This window comes from Ambystoma mexicanum, chromosome 8 (assembly GCF_040938575.1).
Source record: "Ambystoma mexicanum isolate Mex_15411 chromosome 8, UKY_AmexF1_1, whole genome shotgun sequence".
NCBI classification, from domain to species: domain Eukaryota; kingdom Metazoa; phylum Chordata; class Amphibia; order Caudata; family Ambystomatidae; genus Ambystoma; species Ambystoma mexicanum.
Genome location: NC_090929.1, coordinates 353,049,288 through 353,064,325, shown reverse-complemented (window position 1 = coordinate 353,064,325; position 15,038 = coordinate 353,049,288). Strand labels below are relative to the sequence as shown.

General features: G+C 47.5%; 1 protein-coding gene across 3 annotated transcripts in view; it reads right to left on the bottom strand.

The window, feature by feature from the left end:
• Positions 1–15,038, bottom strand: part of LRSAM1 (leucine rich repeat and sterile alpha motif containing 1) — a 3,131,994-nt gene that overhangs the window by 731,415 nt on the left and 2,385,541 nt on the right. For all 3 annotated transcript variants that reach the window (XM_069609805.1, XM_069609807.1, XM_069609806.1), the window contains one exon: positions 1,733–1,803. In XM_069609805.1, coding sequence (XP_069465906.1) covers positions 1,733–1,803 — 71 coding nt within the window. The remainder of the gene's footprint in view (positions 1–1,732; positions 1,804–15,038) is intronic.

The following is a 15,038-nucleotide window of genomic DNA, read 5'->3' as shown; positions in this document are numbered from 1 at the left end:
CGGTACAAGAGTGGAAAAATGGTTAATAATTTCTACTTCCGGCAAGTTCTACGCTGCCTCTGGTACCACAGCCTACAGCATATGTTAATATGTGGCAAACGCACATGTGGAATTAACAGCTCTAAAATGGCAAACTGCTAGTTACAAACATGTTCCTGTCCATTGTGTCAAAATGTTTAATTTCATGCTCTACTTCCAAACAGGGAAACAGTCGTCTTAAGACCTGCAGTTGCAGTGTTCCTGCTGTTAGGTGTGTGGACAGAAAACAAATCAGTTGGACCCTGACAGTGCTTTCTCAAAAAATCTTTGTCAACTGCCAGGGTTGGAAATAAGTTGTGTCCAGAGTTCCTTACCTGTATCCGCTTAGGACAGATTGACCAGCAGTAGAGTAATTGTAGGTGGTCCCTCATCATGTATGTTAACCAGGTGGTACTAAGTGATACATTTAACTGAGGCAGAAAGCCCCAGGTAGTTAATCACTTTTAGGATGGTCTTTCTGTAAGCCGCATGTTTGTTTAAATGTAAGGAGTGGTTTGTATAAAATCCAGTCATGGATATGTATCCATGCAGATGGCCTCAACGAGATCTGAAGCAAGAGCAGTAATCTTCAAAGGTTCTTTAGTGAAGTCCGTGCACTGCAAAATGGAAGGTTCGAAGCACAGACCGCCTCCATCAAAAATCTGCTAAATTTAAATTGGGCTAATGTTATACTCTTTGGATAGCGTGAATGTAGTGTCCTGGTGTAGGATACACATCTTAGAGAAATTAGGCATTATATTGGATCTCCAGGACTGTGCCTGCACTTATGTTTAGATTTAAGTAGCTTGAATATCGGTATCGCAGATACACATTAAAATTACTGGAGGATGGCACAGAGAGTATTAGGATATAAGCCAATGGTACAGCTTTAATTACGGGAGACATACTAGTAATATATCCTGTTGATTTATGACAGTCACCATGGAATGATCAGCTTATAACACAAATAATTTATAATTATGTGATGCGATTACCATTCTAATATGTCCGCCTACATACCACAGTGTAGGGAGGGTTCTCCTGATCACGTGGTTTCATTGAGGCACAATTTAATTAGAGCAAGGATGGGGCACCAGACTGGCTCGCCAGATGCCTCATCTTCTGCTCGCAGAAACACAGGTAAAGAATGGGTGAATGAATGGAGGCAGCATTTACTATATTAGTGGTGGGGACTGGTGAGATTAATGGAATTATTCTTATTACAGGTTAACACTGTGTTGGTGTGAATGGATAATTTGCTCCCTGCAATTTGTTTCCTCTGGAAGTGGTGAGAACTACTAGTGAGCGATTCTTATTAGTTGAGTTTGTGGATTTGTATGGCTGTTTGAAACTTGGGTGTACAACAAGAGAAGCCTCTCAATGTCATTAAAGAAGAAAAAATATACATTATTAACATTAAAGCTTTAACAGCTTCTTATTAAGGAATGTATTTTTCTGTCACTTTATTCCCACTAGACTTGGTGTATTCCATAACACGATAACTATCGCACCACCCAACATGGTCAAGTCCTTACAAAAGGTATAAAATCATCATTTGCGGTCACAAATTTAGATCCCTAATACATAATATTTTGCTTCATGTAAATATGCAACAATGAAAGATAAGAGAACAAGATCTATTTATTAAACCATGATTAATGAAAGAGCAGTGCCTGATATAATACAATAATTTGCCTAATGCCGTTGGACTTACATGCCACATCTCTTCTGTGTAGGTTGTCAGTCTCCTCTTGTGTTATTGCCATGAGCTGTTCCATCTTTATCCTAGGAGACACCATACAAAATCAGCCATAATCAGTGCACAACTATGTCAGAGCATGCATAGAGGACAAACAGCCAAAACCTTAAAGACTTGGAGGAAGAAGCAAACAGGCAGAGAACCTCAATATCTTTACAAAACATACAATGGTGATAGCTACACTATCTGGCTTAAATTGCATTGGAAAGTGTTTAAAATTGCATTGTGAAAGCTAGGCCTTTTCCACCTGCATTCAGGACTCTCAAACTTATGTGTGTTTTCTCCTGTTTTAAAATTACATTGCGATAGTCTTTTAAATCTGACTGTCTGTCGTCTTGTTATTCAACTGGTCTCACCTCCTCTCTCTGTCTCATCTGCTTGCACCCTTCTCTGTGTCCTTCCCTAGTGTTCTCCCCTTCGCTCGCCCTTCCTCTTCTCTCCTCTCTCTACCTACTATACGGTGCTCTCTGTCTCTCCTATTTACTCCAACTGCTTCTCTATTGACTATCCTGCTCTCCTCACTAAATCTGGTAGGAAGAGGTTTAAATAGGGCATCATGGTCTCCAACCCAGGCCGCCCTATCGCTGACACCTATATCAGTGCCTCCTCCAGGCAAACTTTCACAAACATCCTCTTTGTCGTTCCCTCGCCATACCTATGGACCCTAAATATGGTCTCTGTGCTCTCTCCTTTCTCCTCCTCTCCCATTAATGGTGGCACCCGGTGAGAGGTCCTCCTATCCTCCTTCCACTCCTCTAAGGTCATCATTAATGTTAATGTGAATGGTACCGTTTTGGTTCAAGTCCCTCAGGCCAACCATCTCCTCTTCGACAGCCACTTCCCGCGCCCCATCAATTTCCTTTCTTTTCCTGCTGTCCCCTCGCCCCCCTCCATGGCTTCCTCGCCTCCCCATGCTGTCTCCTCCTTAGCTACCTTGCCCTCTCCTCCTTCCCTTTCTGCCCCCTTTGGGCTTCTTCCACACCTCCGCAGGGCATACCCCTGATTTGTACCCCTCCCGGAAGTCTTTCAAGGACAGCAACCTTCTCCATATTGCAACTATTAACTCTCGCTCAGCTGTCAAACACTCCTCCGACATCTGGCACCTTCTTGAGGAACTTGACCTTGATGTCCATGGTCTCACCGAGACATGTTTCACGGCCAGCTCTGTCACAAGCTTTGACACACTCCTCCCCGACGGCTACAAGATCCTCTCCGCGCCCAGGTCCAACCGTTCCGCAGGGGGTGTAGCCCTGATCTGTCCCGAGTGGATTCCTGCCTCTGTCATTCCTACGCAGGCCTACTCCTCTTTCAAATGCCTCATCTGCAGGCTCTCACACTCTTCTTGCCATTCCCTTACTGTGGCTACTATCTATCGGTTACCTGGTCAGATCTCCTCCTTCCTCTCTGAGTAGGCAGACCTCTCATCTTCACTCCTGGTCTCAATCACTCAACTCCTCCTTCTTGGAGACTTCAACATCCACCTGGATGCTTCTTGTCCTTCCTCTGGACTCATTCGCGACCTTTGCGACTCTCTCACTCTCTATTCTCCCCTCTGGCTGACTCAGTCTTCAGGGCACACTTTGGATGTTCTGATCTCTTCAGACCTTCCCCTTTCCATCCCTCTCACCACTCCTCTCTCCTGGAGTGATCACTTTCTCCTTTCCTCCCTGCTCCCCCTGTCTAGCCCTCAGGCCAAGCCAGCTCCATCACTGTCGCCCACCTTCTCAGTCATTCGACCCATGAAGCGCAGGTCAGTTGAGGCTTTTGCCGCCACTTTCTCAACCCCTTTTCCCCCTTTGGCTGACTCACACCCTGACACAGCCCTTGCCATGCTCCACTCTGCTATATCTGATACTCTTGATGTTCTTGCCCCTGTCATGAGGATCCGCCCAAAGCCAAGTGCAACCCCTCGTACGACTCACACCTCGTCACCCTTAAACGCACATGCAGGGTGGCTGAGAGGAAATGGTGTGCTTCATGTACATCCTCTGACAAACTAGCCTGCCGCCTGCTCCAAAGGCAATGCTGTCTCTCTGTCCTCACCAAGAAGAGAGCTCACACTCAAGCATGCGTCTCTGCGGCATCTAGCAACTCGGCTGAACTCTTTCAAATCTGCAAGGAACTGGCCAATCATGCCGCAGTCTCTACCTCTCCTGTCCCTTCCCAGGCCCTCTGCACAGCACAGGCTTCTCATTTCATCTCGAAAACTCAGGACATCATGTCCATTCTCTCCTCCTCCCCCCTCCCTCCCTCCACTCCCTGTTCTTCCTCTGGCCCTTCCTCTGCCACCTCTCCTCCCTCCTTCTCTGCCTTTCCCCTGTTCTCCCCAGACGAGGTTTCTAGACAAGTCCGATCTATGAACGTCTCGTCAAAACAGGTTCACCCCAATTCCTCCAAAACCATCAAGGACCCCATCGACTCCCTGGCTCTTGCCCTGGCCAACTTCTGCAACCACTCCTTCACCACTGGAGTCTTCCCTTACCCCCTGAAGCACTCCCTTGTGCACCCTCTTCTTAAGAAACCCTCTGCCGACCCGTCCTGCCCGGCTAACTATCGGCCAATCTCCATCACTCCTTTCCTGGGCAAACTCTTGGAAAAGCTGCCAATTTCCCTGCTCAATCTTCACACTGAATCTGTTGGTTGTCTCCATGATCATCAATCTGGCTTCAGAGCCGACAGAAGCACAGAAACTGCTCTCCTGAACATCCATGAAGACCTGCTCTCCAACCTTGATTCCAACACCCCCTGTGTCCTCATCTTACTTGACCTCTCCTCTGCCTTTGACACGGTCAACCATGCCATTCTGATCAACCGTCTGCGTGATAACCTGGGGATCACCGGTCAGGCACTGGCGTGGCTGACTTCATTCCTCTCTGATCGACCCTCCCAGGTTCAACTTGGGTCCTTTCTTCTCCTTTATCTCTACCTGTGGTGTTGCCCAGGGGTCTAACCTCTCTCCCTGGCTGTTCAACCAATACCTGGCACTTCTTGCCCACCGCATTGCCATGCTCTGCCCCAACTTCCAGTGCTATGCGGATGACACTCAGCTCATTTTCAGGCTACCCTCAGCCAGCTCTTCTCCCTCTCTCATCTCTGACTGTCTGTCTGCCATCCAGGAGTGGTGTGCCGCCAATGAGCTCTACATTAATGCCAGTAAAACCGAGATTCTCCTCATCGGCACACCCACTCCCTCCTTTCCTGTAACTCTCTGGCCGGTCTCACTTGAACCTCTTCAAGCTCCCACCTGTGAGGGTAAAAACCTCAGGGTCATCTTCGACTCCACACTCTCCTTCTCTCCTCACATCTCTGACATCTCTAAGAAGTCACCCTACCAGCTGCACCTCCTCAGAGGTATTCTTCCTTTCCTCTCCTTCCCCCAGAAGCTCACTGTCTCCCAAGCTCTGGTTCTCTCTAGGCTGGACTATTGCAACAACCTTTCTAAATCTGCCTGCTTCTACTCTCCGCCCTCTGCAACTCATTCAGAACAGGACTGCGAGACTTGTCCTTGGCCTCAAGGCCACGGACTGTATCTCTCCAGGACTGAAATCTCTGCATTGGCTCCCAGTGGATGCAAGGATTATTCAAAACCCTCTGCATTGTCCACAAGGCCTTCTGGGGCCTCTATACCTTCAACTATTTCTTCCTAGATATCTTCCTTCTCGAGCTCTTCGCTCATCCACCTCCAACTCCCTCAGGGTCAGTCGCTTCTCCAAGCAACAAGTTGGTGGTAGAGCTCTTTCTTCGGCTGGGGCCTCCCTCTGGAACAGCCTCCCTGCCCCCCTGAAACTTGAGGAGAACCATCTACGGTTCCGGAAGCACCTCAAAACCTTTCTCTTTGCCTCTCCTTTTTCTCCTCCTCTCTCCTGCTGACTTGGCTGAAAATGAAACTGCACTGGTTACCTAGCCACCCTCTGATCTCGGGCCCAGGTCCCCTCCCCCACCAGTCGCACACCTGCACTGCCTTCCTGGCAACCCCACACTTGGGGACTGTTTTCTGTATCCCTACAGTCTCACTACCAGCACCTGACACCTAATGTCTGCACTTACCCTTGCACTTGCCACCTGCTGGCAGTACTTTTACTTATTGTTATTTATTCTATTATCCCATGTACTGCACTTTCACCCTTCCCATGCACTTGTGCAATCTGAATGACACTTGGCCTAGTAGCGTTGTTGTCTGTCTTTCCTCTGCCCCCCCTACCCCTTGCCTCATCGCGCCTTGAAACACTTGTGTATAGTCGCGTTATAAATGCCATTTCATATCATATCATACATTCTCTCTCTTGTATCCTCTCCGGTTAATGTGGAGAAAAATCCCTTTGGCCCTCATTCAGAGTACGGCGGGACAAATTACAGTAAATCTGCCGAGTGCAATTACTGTTACCGCCAATGATCCCGGTGGAATTACTGCCACATTACAAGTGGATGGGTAAGCACATCAAACATCGGCTGGATCGTAATTATGCCTGGCGGAATAACTGCCAAAATCCACTACCGAATGAATTCCACCAATATCTGGCGGAATTCCCAATTGGTAACTCTGCCAAATATTGGCGGAAATAGCATCATGATTGACGTGGGTAGCTGCATGGTGGACATCTTTAAAAACTCAATTCGTTCAAAATCACCCATTTCCAGCAGCCATCTGAGGGTCAAACACTGTGGAACTTGCTTGTGGAAGTGAGAAAGAGCAAAGTCCCAAGAAGCCCAAGTTTATAGAGGCAGAGGTGACCGTACTGACAGAGGAGATGAACAAGTTACTTTCCCATAGTAACGTTCTTTCGACTGGATGTTCCAGCCACCTATTCCTTATCTTTGATATTTCCTGATATCCAGCTTGCTGCCTCGGAAAAAAAATAATTCACAGTAGGGGGTGCCATCCCGTTGTCAACGTCTTCACAGGTATAAGTAGCGCACGCAGCGTACGTTGCTCAGTTCCGTTTTGAAGAGCGAAGCACTGTCCTGAGTTGGACGGTTACTACCCTTGAGGAAGCGCAGACTGTAACCACAAGGGAAGTTTTACTGCGGAGAAGGATGGGAGGGGCTATAAGGAATACGTGGGAGGAACATCCAGTCCAAAGAACGTTACCATGGGTAAGTAACTTGTTCTTCGAATGGATTGTGTCCTCCATGTATTCCTTATCTTTGATATACTCCCAAAGCAGTAATATAATCAGGAGGAGGGAGTAACATTTAAGTCATTAATTATGCACAGAGTGTAGTACTGCCTTTCCAAAGTTAGATTCTTGGCTAGTGGAGGAATCCAGACTATAGTATTTTGTAAAGGTGTGTGCAGACGACCATGTGGCAGCTGCACAAATATCCTTTATTGGAACTCCTCTTTGAAGAGCTGACGAAGCTGCGACACCCCTTGTCGAATGAGCCCTTATATGTTCTGAAGGATCTTTACCGGCCAATTTGTAACATTCTGCAATTGTCAAAATAATCCATCTATAGGTGTTTTTTTTAGTGATGGCTAGCCACAACTTATGACCCGTGTAAACCACAAACAATTGGTCAGTTTGTCTCAGTTTAGCAAATCTGCTAAAGTAAAAATTCAAAGCACACTTTGGATCGAGTCTGTGCAGCCTTTCTTCCTGGAGGAGGGTAAAAAGATGGCAAGGTTATTTGCTGAGTGATGTGAAATTCAGAAACCAACTTGGGGAGGAAGTTAGGCTTCACCTTTAATATCACTCTGTCCTTGTGGAAAACAGTGTGAGGATGTTTAGAGGATAAAGCCCCTAGCTCACTCACCCTTCGGGCAGATGTTATTGCCACTAAAAAGACTGTTTTGAGGGTAAGAAGTCTTAATGGGCATGAATGAAGAGGCTCAAAGGGAGTACCCATTAAAAGGTTTAGGACTACATTTAGAGCCCACAGAGGGACTTGAAAAGGAGTTGGGGGATAAACATTAGTTAACCCCTTCAAGAATTGTATTACCAGAGGTATTTTAAAGTAGAAGACTTCCTCAGCAGTGCGCTTGAAGATGGAAAGCGCTGCTAGGTAGCCTTTGATCGTACCAATCTTGAGGCCCAGATTTGCTAAGTGCAATAGAAAAGAACACCATTGGAGTATTGCATGAAAAAGGGTCAACATTCTTATCTCTACACCAGCTGCAGAACTTATTCCAACGGCAGCAGTTTAAAGATTTGGTTGTTGGCCTTCTGGCCGAAAGCAAAACCTCCATTACGTCATCCTGGAGGACCCAATCTTTGTCTCAGCCTCTCAGAAGCCATGCCTGCAGGCTGCGATTCCTGAAATCCGGAGAGAGAACCCGATATATATAATCTCTCTCTCTCTCTCTCTCTCTCTCTCGTGAAAGACTGTGCTCTGCCTGTTCAGAGCGTCCGCCGCCGTGTTCTTCTTTCCGACTAGATGAACTGCCGACAGATAGATTCCTTCTTGTATTGCCCAGAACCAGAGCTGCATTGCCTCTCTGCACAGTGGTAGTGACCCTACACCTCCTTTCTTGTTGAGGTAGTACATGGCCACTGTGTTGTCCGTCATTATCAGGACATTCTTTCCCCATACAGATGGCAGGAAGGCCTTCAGCGCTAGTCTGATTGCCCTCAGCTCTAAAAGGTTGATATGTAGTTGCACTCCAATGGAGACCAACAACCGCTGATGGTCAAATCGTTTGTATAGGCTCCCCACCCCGTGAGTGAGGCGTCCGTCACTACTGTTACCTCCGGCCATGGTTGCCAAAAAGGTTCTCCTTTCAAGATTTTTTCCAGTGAGAGACTGTGTGGGTTTTGTAGGAGATCGGACATCCTTCCTGATAATTGTGACCACTGAGTCCTGAGAGCCCACTGGAGAGATCTCATTCAGGTGAGCCTCTGGCACCATAAAAATGCAGGATGCCTTCAGGCCGAGCAACCTCAGAAGAACAAAGGCCGGAAGATGTTGGGCCTTTAGGAATTTTGTCACCATCTGCAGAATGTCTTGAGCCCTCACCTCTGGTAGAGAGGCTTTTACCAGGGATGTATCCCGGACTGCTCCGTTAAATTGGAGTCTTTGTGATGGTATCATGTGGGACTTCTTGAAGTTGAGGGAGAAGCCCAGCCTGTGGAGGCAGGGCAGACATAATTTAGATGATCTCGGGCTTGTTCCGGGGAATTGGCCCTGTTCAACCTATCGTCTAGGTAGAGGTAGACGTGAATCCCCCCCTCTCCTGAGACTCGCTGCCACCACCACCATAAACCCTCAGGCAAAGGTTAGCCCAAATGGCAGAAGCCGAAACTGATAGTGACAGTTGCCAACAGCGAACCTCCGGTACTTTCTGTGCTTGTGATGGATTGGCACATGAAAGTAAGCGTCCTGAAGGTCCAATGATACCAACCAAGTCTGAAGTTGGAGGGCCTGAAGGATCTGAGAAAGGGTTACCATCTTGAACTTGTCCTTCCTGAGGAACTTGTTCAAGTCTCTTAAATCCAAGATGGGTCTCAATTCTCCATACTTTTTCGGAATGAGAAAATATGGGGAGTACCAATCCTTGTTCCTCACTGCTGCAAGTACTGGTTCTATAGCACCTTTCTCTAGCAGGGTTAAAATCTCCTACATAACGAGCAGATCCCGAACCTTCAAAGAGTTGTTCCCCGGTGGATGATTCTGAGGTGTTTGTAGGAAAGGCAGACAGTAACCTTGGGCAACTGTCTCCAATGCCCAAGCAACTGAAGTAATAGCCTGCCATTCTGTCAGATGCTGTGTCAACCTGCCCCCTACTGCTGTTTTGTGATGAAAGACCTCAGAGAGGTTTTGGGCCGGCTGACGCAGAGGCTAAGGGTAAAGCAGCCCCTGCTGTTGCGGTCTTAGTCCCTCTACTCTGTCCACCACGGGGGAATCGTCGTTGACCTCTTTGAGCTGGTCCTCTGCCTTTTCCGAATGAGGAATAATAGCGAAATGTCCTACCCCTCCAGGGCGCACCCCTGGTTTTTTTTGGAGTTTGCCTTATCGCAACTTTAAGGGATTTGGCTGCCGCCTTGGAAATTTGCAGCTTCTCCAAACTCTCATCAGCTTTACTCCCAAATAGATGTGTGCCATCAAAGGGCATGTTGAGAATTCTGGACTGTACGTCTGGGGCAAATGCTGACTTCCGCAACCACGCAAATCTGCTTATTACCGTAGTAGCCACCATGGCTCTGCTGATGCTGTCAACAGAGTCAAGACCGGTCTGGAGGGATTCGCACATAGCGTCCTTTCCAACCTTGATAAGGTTCAAGAAACCGTCCTGTTCCTCCCCTTCGGGGATGTGGTCAGCCGCCATTGAAACGCAGCCCCTAAGGATGTGGGGAAACCTCGCCAGCCTGCATGTGGCATTAGCAGACTTTAACGCCATACTACCGGCCACGAAAACCTTCTTGGCCATGGCATCATATTTTTTGTCATCCCTATCTTGCAGGATTGTGGGATAGGAATTTTGTTTGCCAGACGAGGTTGCAGCCTGTACTACCAGGCTTTCTGGTGTTGGATGCTTTGAAAGATATAGAGGGTCTGAAGCAGATGCTCTATATTTAGCTGTAAACTTTTTGTTAACTGCTGGGACAACCTCCGGTGTTTCCCAGTTGAAGATACCGTCTTGTGTAGAACTTTGTGAAATGGTACAATAGGGTCTTCCTGTGGTCCCCTTGTCGAGTATGTCAGTTAAATCATCCTGCTCAAAAACAGGCATGGGTTTAGACCATCCCATGTACTCCATCACTCTAGTCATAAACTGTTTATAACTGCCTTCAGCAGCATGATTTCCTGGATCAGCTCTACCGAATTCAACTTCAGGGGGAAGTGCCAATACCACTTGCCTCATGCAGAGAGTCCTGCAGATTTTTCATTCGGGATTCTTCTGACACAAGTCCTTCTGGAACAGAAAGTGTCCCATATTCAAGTCCAAAAGGTCTTTCCTCCTCAGATGATTCTGCATCCTCATAGATTGAGGAGAGGGTTTTGAAATAGTCTGAGCGAGGTTGAGGTGTGTAAATCTTCTCAAAGGTGGAAGAAGGCGCTATAGACGGCATATTTGCAGCTGAAATAGTCGATGAGGACGTCAACGGCTTCGACAAAATTGTCAATGGCTTCGACTTCTCTGAAGTCGACGATGGTATCGACACCAATGTCGACGTCTTTGAGGAAAACATCGAAGATACTGTTGTGTACAATGTTGAGGTCGACATGGGAGGCGTCAATGGCTTCTCCTTCGATGAGGGTGCCGAGGGCGTCGACGAAGCAGTCTTCGGGTCTGCCATATGGGTCGATAGCGACGACCTCTTGTGCGTCATGAAGGCTTTCTCTCGACTCGAGGGTTTAGCACGCTCTCAAGGAGTTCCCACAGCCGAGGTCGAGGACTCACAGCTCCTGTTCTTCCCAGGTGTTTCGTCTGGGGTATCGGCACTAGGTGTCTTCGAGGGGGGGCAAGGCCGCGTTCTCAAACACCTTTAACATAATTTTTCTGAATTCCTCCCACTCAGCCGGGGTACTGTGTTTCAAGGGGCAAACGACCCTCTCGGGTGAACAAGATGAAGAAGTGGACGGCGAGCTATGGCACCTTTTCTTGCATGCCTCTAAGTCGCGGAATCATGTGATCCACTTCGAGAACGTGATCAGGAGTGTTTTTTATGACGAGAAGATGAAGGCCTCGACTCGTTGGATGATTTGCGTTTGAATGGGGTAATGGATTTCTGAGGATTACCTCTCTCCAATTTCCCTCTGCGCTCCCTCACGGCCTTGGCCGTCATCGACAGACATTTGTCTCATTCAAAACATGGATGCTCTGCCCCTAAGCACCACTGACAGACCCTGTGTGGATCCGTCATGGACATCTTACCCTGCAGTCGTTGCAGTTTTTAAAACCAGGCGAGGCGTAGATGGAGCCGATGAGGGTTCCATGTGTTAATATCCCCGCAAAAATATTGCGATACAAAAATATCCCCATCTTTTTGCGGCAATATTGACCCATGGACCCTGCAGGGGACACCCCCGCAACCCCTGCATTATTTTAAAATGTACAGGGGACACCCCCGCTCCCACAAAATATGCCCCCCAAAAATATTGCCTATGGCGAGACAAACGGCCATATGTATGGTGATATTTTTGGTGTGGATATTTTGTAGGGATACCCCAATGAGGAGGCCATCTCATCAATGACTAGAAGAAATTTCACAGGAAGTCGAAGAAATTCGATGAATACACAGAACCGAGCAACTGACGTGGGGACTGAGGCCTCCGAGGGACATCGACTTTGACAGGCATCGACGCGCAGCGCCCCCAACTGGGCAAACATTTTTTCCAGGGCAGCAAGCTGGATATTAGAAAATATCAAAGATAAGGAATACGTGGGAGGACACAATCCATTCGTAAGTAGCCTACTCAGAGTAGCTGTATGCACACACCAGAGGAAGTTTGCCATCTGAAGAGCAGTGCAGGACAAGGTGGTGGCAGTGGGGATCCAGAAACATTGATGACATCATTAAAAAGTGGAACAACCTGAAGGCCAGGGTAAACACCACCGGGAGACAGCAGCCACAGGTAGTGGCACTGTTCAACACCCAAAGCTCACACCTTGGGAGGAGACAGTAAGCTCCATCCTCCCTATTGAAGGCCTGGAGGGCGTAGGTGCAACTGAGTTGGCAACTGAGTTGAGTGCAGAAACACCAGCAGACCATGGCGAGTAAAAGTTCAACCTACTGATCAAATTTGAATCCAACCACTACGGGAACACACATACTGTAGTGACCAAAGCACATGCACAATGTGCACCTCAAACCTGTGGCCCCAGCAAACAGTGGTGGACTTAGGCCATGGTCATACACATTGTTGGCATTCTGTGGACAAATGCCAGCATAAATCCCAAATCAGCAATTTCACAGGTCCACCTATACATGACATGCAAACGGCAAGTCTCATGTCATACCATAGCAGCATGGCAAATGTGCATGCAGGGCAGGTTGCCACTCTCAAACAGCCAATGTGTGACAGCAACACACAATACCAAATGGATGACATGCAGCATCTGGCAATGAGGACAAATGCATCAAATAGACAGCACAGTAACATAAAAGTGAATTGACAGCATCTCACATCCCTCCCACCAGGCACTCAAGGCAGCCAAGCAGGATAAGAGGGGTTGAGTATATCTGCAGGCCACACTTTAAAGGATACAGGGCAGGGATCTGCTCCTCAGAGGACACCATCAAATTAATCTACAACGCTATCCTTGCCGTCGACGGCCACGGGACAATCCACTTAGTCCTTGGGATGGACCACCACCACCAACATCCCCCCAGACACTAGTGGCACACATGGGGACACCACAGCCACAACTAGTACTGGCCAGCAAGTGGCCGTCGCCATCACCACCATAGCGCCCACTGCAACCACCACTTTGGCCTAGCCTGCACCTGGCACGGACAACATCACAGGGGCTGCTGTCACTTAGAGCGGGGGACTCAATCAGCCAGACTCCTCTCCCATTCCCCTCCTGTCTCCTTTCCCCAACACACCTTCTCTCCTGTATCAAGTAGATGGGCCCTGCTGTGGCAATGCAAGGAGGAGTCTGACAGTGGCAATTAAGGGAATGGCACACCTGTGCATGTTGCAGGGCCATCAGGGAGGGAGCAGAGCTCCAGCACATCTTCCCCAGTATCTCAGGTCACCCAAAACTTGATTTGAGAGAGCCTAAATACCACTGAGGCCCGCATGGAGCACATTGCATAGGAGCAACTGGGCAGTTCACAGGCCATGAAGAGTGCACTGAGGTGGGTGGCCAGCTCATTGGAAAGGCAGATCAGGCGCATTGGTGACGGCACAGCAGCTCTCCTCATGGTTGGGCAGAGGCTAAGTGAGCTGGCTGAGTCTATGTCATCGAATAACAACACTGTGCTCAGGGCCATCACCCTCACAGTGCAATAGATGGATTACAAACATTTTTTGATGTCTTTAGTCACACCTCTATGGATCGTATAAGTTGATGAATTAACTGAAGATTTGTTTTCTTTCCAATTAATTCATTGCACTAATTAATTGGCCTTCTTTGATTATCTTTTCTTCTATATGCTTTTTTGTAATGTGTCATTTTAAATTTTTTGGGGAATTTTTAACACTCTGAACTTGTGTAAATAATAAAAGATGTTTTCAGAATTACTACCTCAGTTTGAAATTTTACGTGACTGTGTTCTCAGAGGTTAAGGATACCAGATGTGATATCATGGTTGATACATGCCCTTTATGAAAATAATTATATATTGAAGAATGAATTACTCTATTCACAGCGTGGACTATATATATTTTTTGTGATTATATTTGACCCCTACCGCGGCTGTCCACAGGGGCACCCCTTATTTGTTAATAAGTTAAATGTACAGTGACAGGTGTTAAAATGAGCTTTCAGAACTAGTTGTCCATAATGTCCTGCTGGACAATATGTTCCTCTCTCAATTCCTCACGTCTATCGTGAGGTGCCCTGTCGTCACCTGCATCATCTTCATCATCATCTGAGTCAGAGTGTGTAATGTCCTCATCTGGAGGCATGGGTATATTCCGCCGTATAAACATGTTGTGTAGCATAGTGTAAGTTTCGACAATCTTATCCACTTTTGCAGGGGTGTACATTAGTGCCCCACCTGTCTGGTGAAGGAACCTGAACTTTTCCTTTAGTGGTCCAAACGTGCGTTCTATGCATGTCCTGATCCTCTTGTATGACTCACTGTAGGCTGTCTCCTGCCGTGTACCAAGGTTTCTTACTGGTCTCAACAACCACAGTACCACCGGATAGCCTGAGTCACCTACAACAGGTAGGAAGGAGAGTCTTCACCATTACTGTATTGCTTCTGAATGCTCATTTCAATCACTATTTTGTTGGTTGCCTTTATGTGTTCATGTGTGTGTAGGGCGTGACGCCCTGTACTGCACGGGGGTGGAGGGGTTGTAGTGGCAACAGGCAGAAGACTGCAGTATGTTTTCAGGTGTCTCTGAGGCCAGAGTTAGTCGGATTACGAACCATAGGCTATTTAGTGCTACATGGTATATGGATTATGGGACTTGTAGTTTCCTCATATTGGATCTCATGCCCGTCTCCATATTTGCCTCTGTTCTACATCATCGTCACATTTCATACTTACCAATTGAGCCAGGTACACAGTTCTCAGTGTGTGTCCATATAGCAGGAGGGTGCTGTTCCTCAGGACCCTTGCATTATGTGTGGAACATGGGAATCGTGTTCAGCAGTGGCTGATGGTGAGATCCTCATCACAGGTCAACTGGATGTTCATGGAAT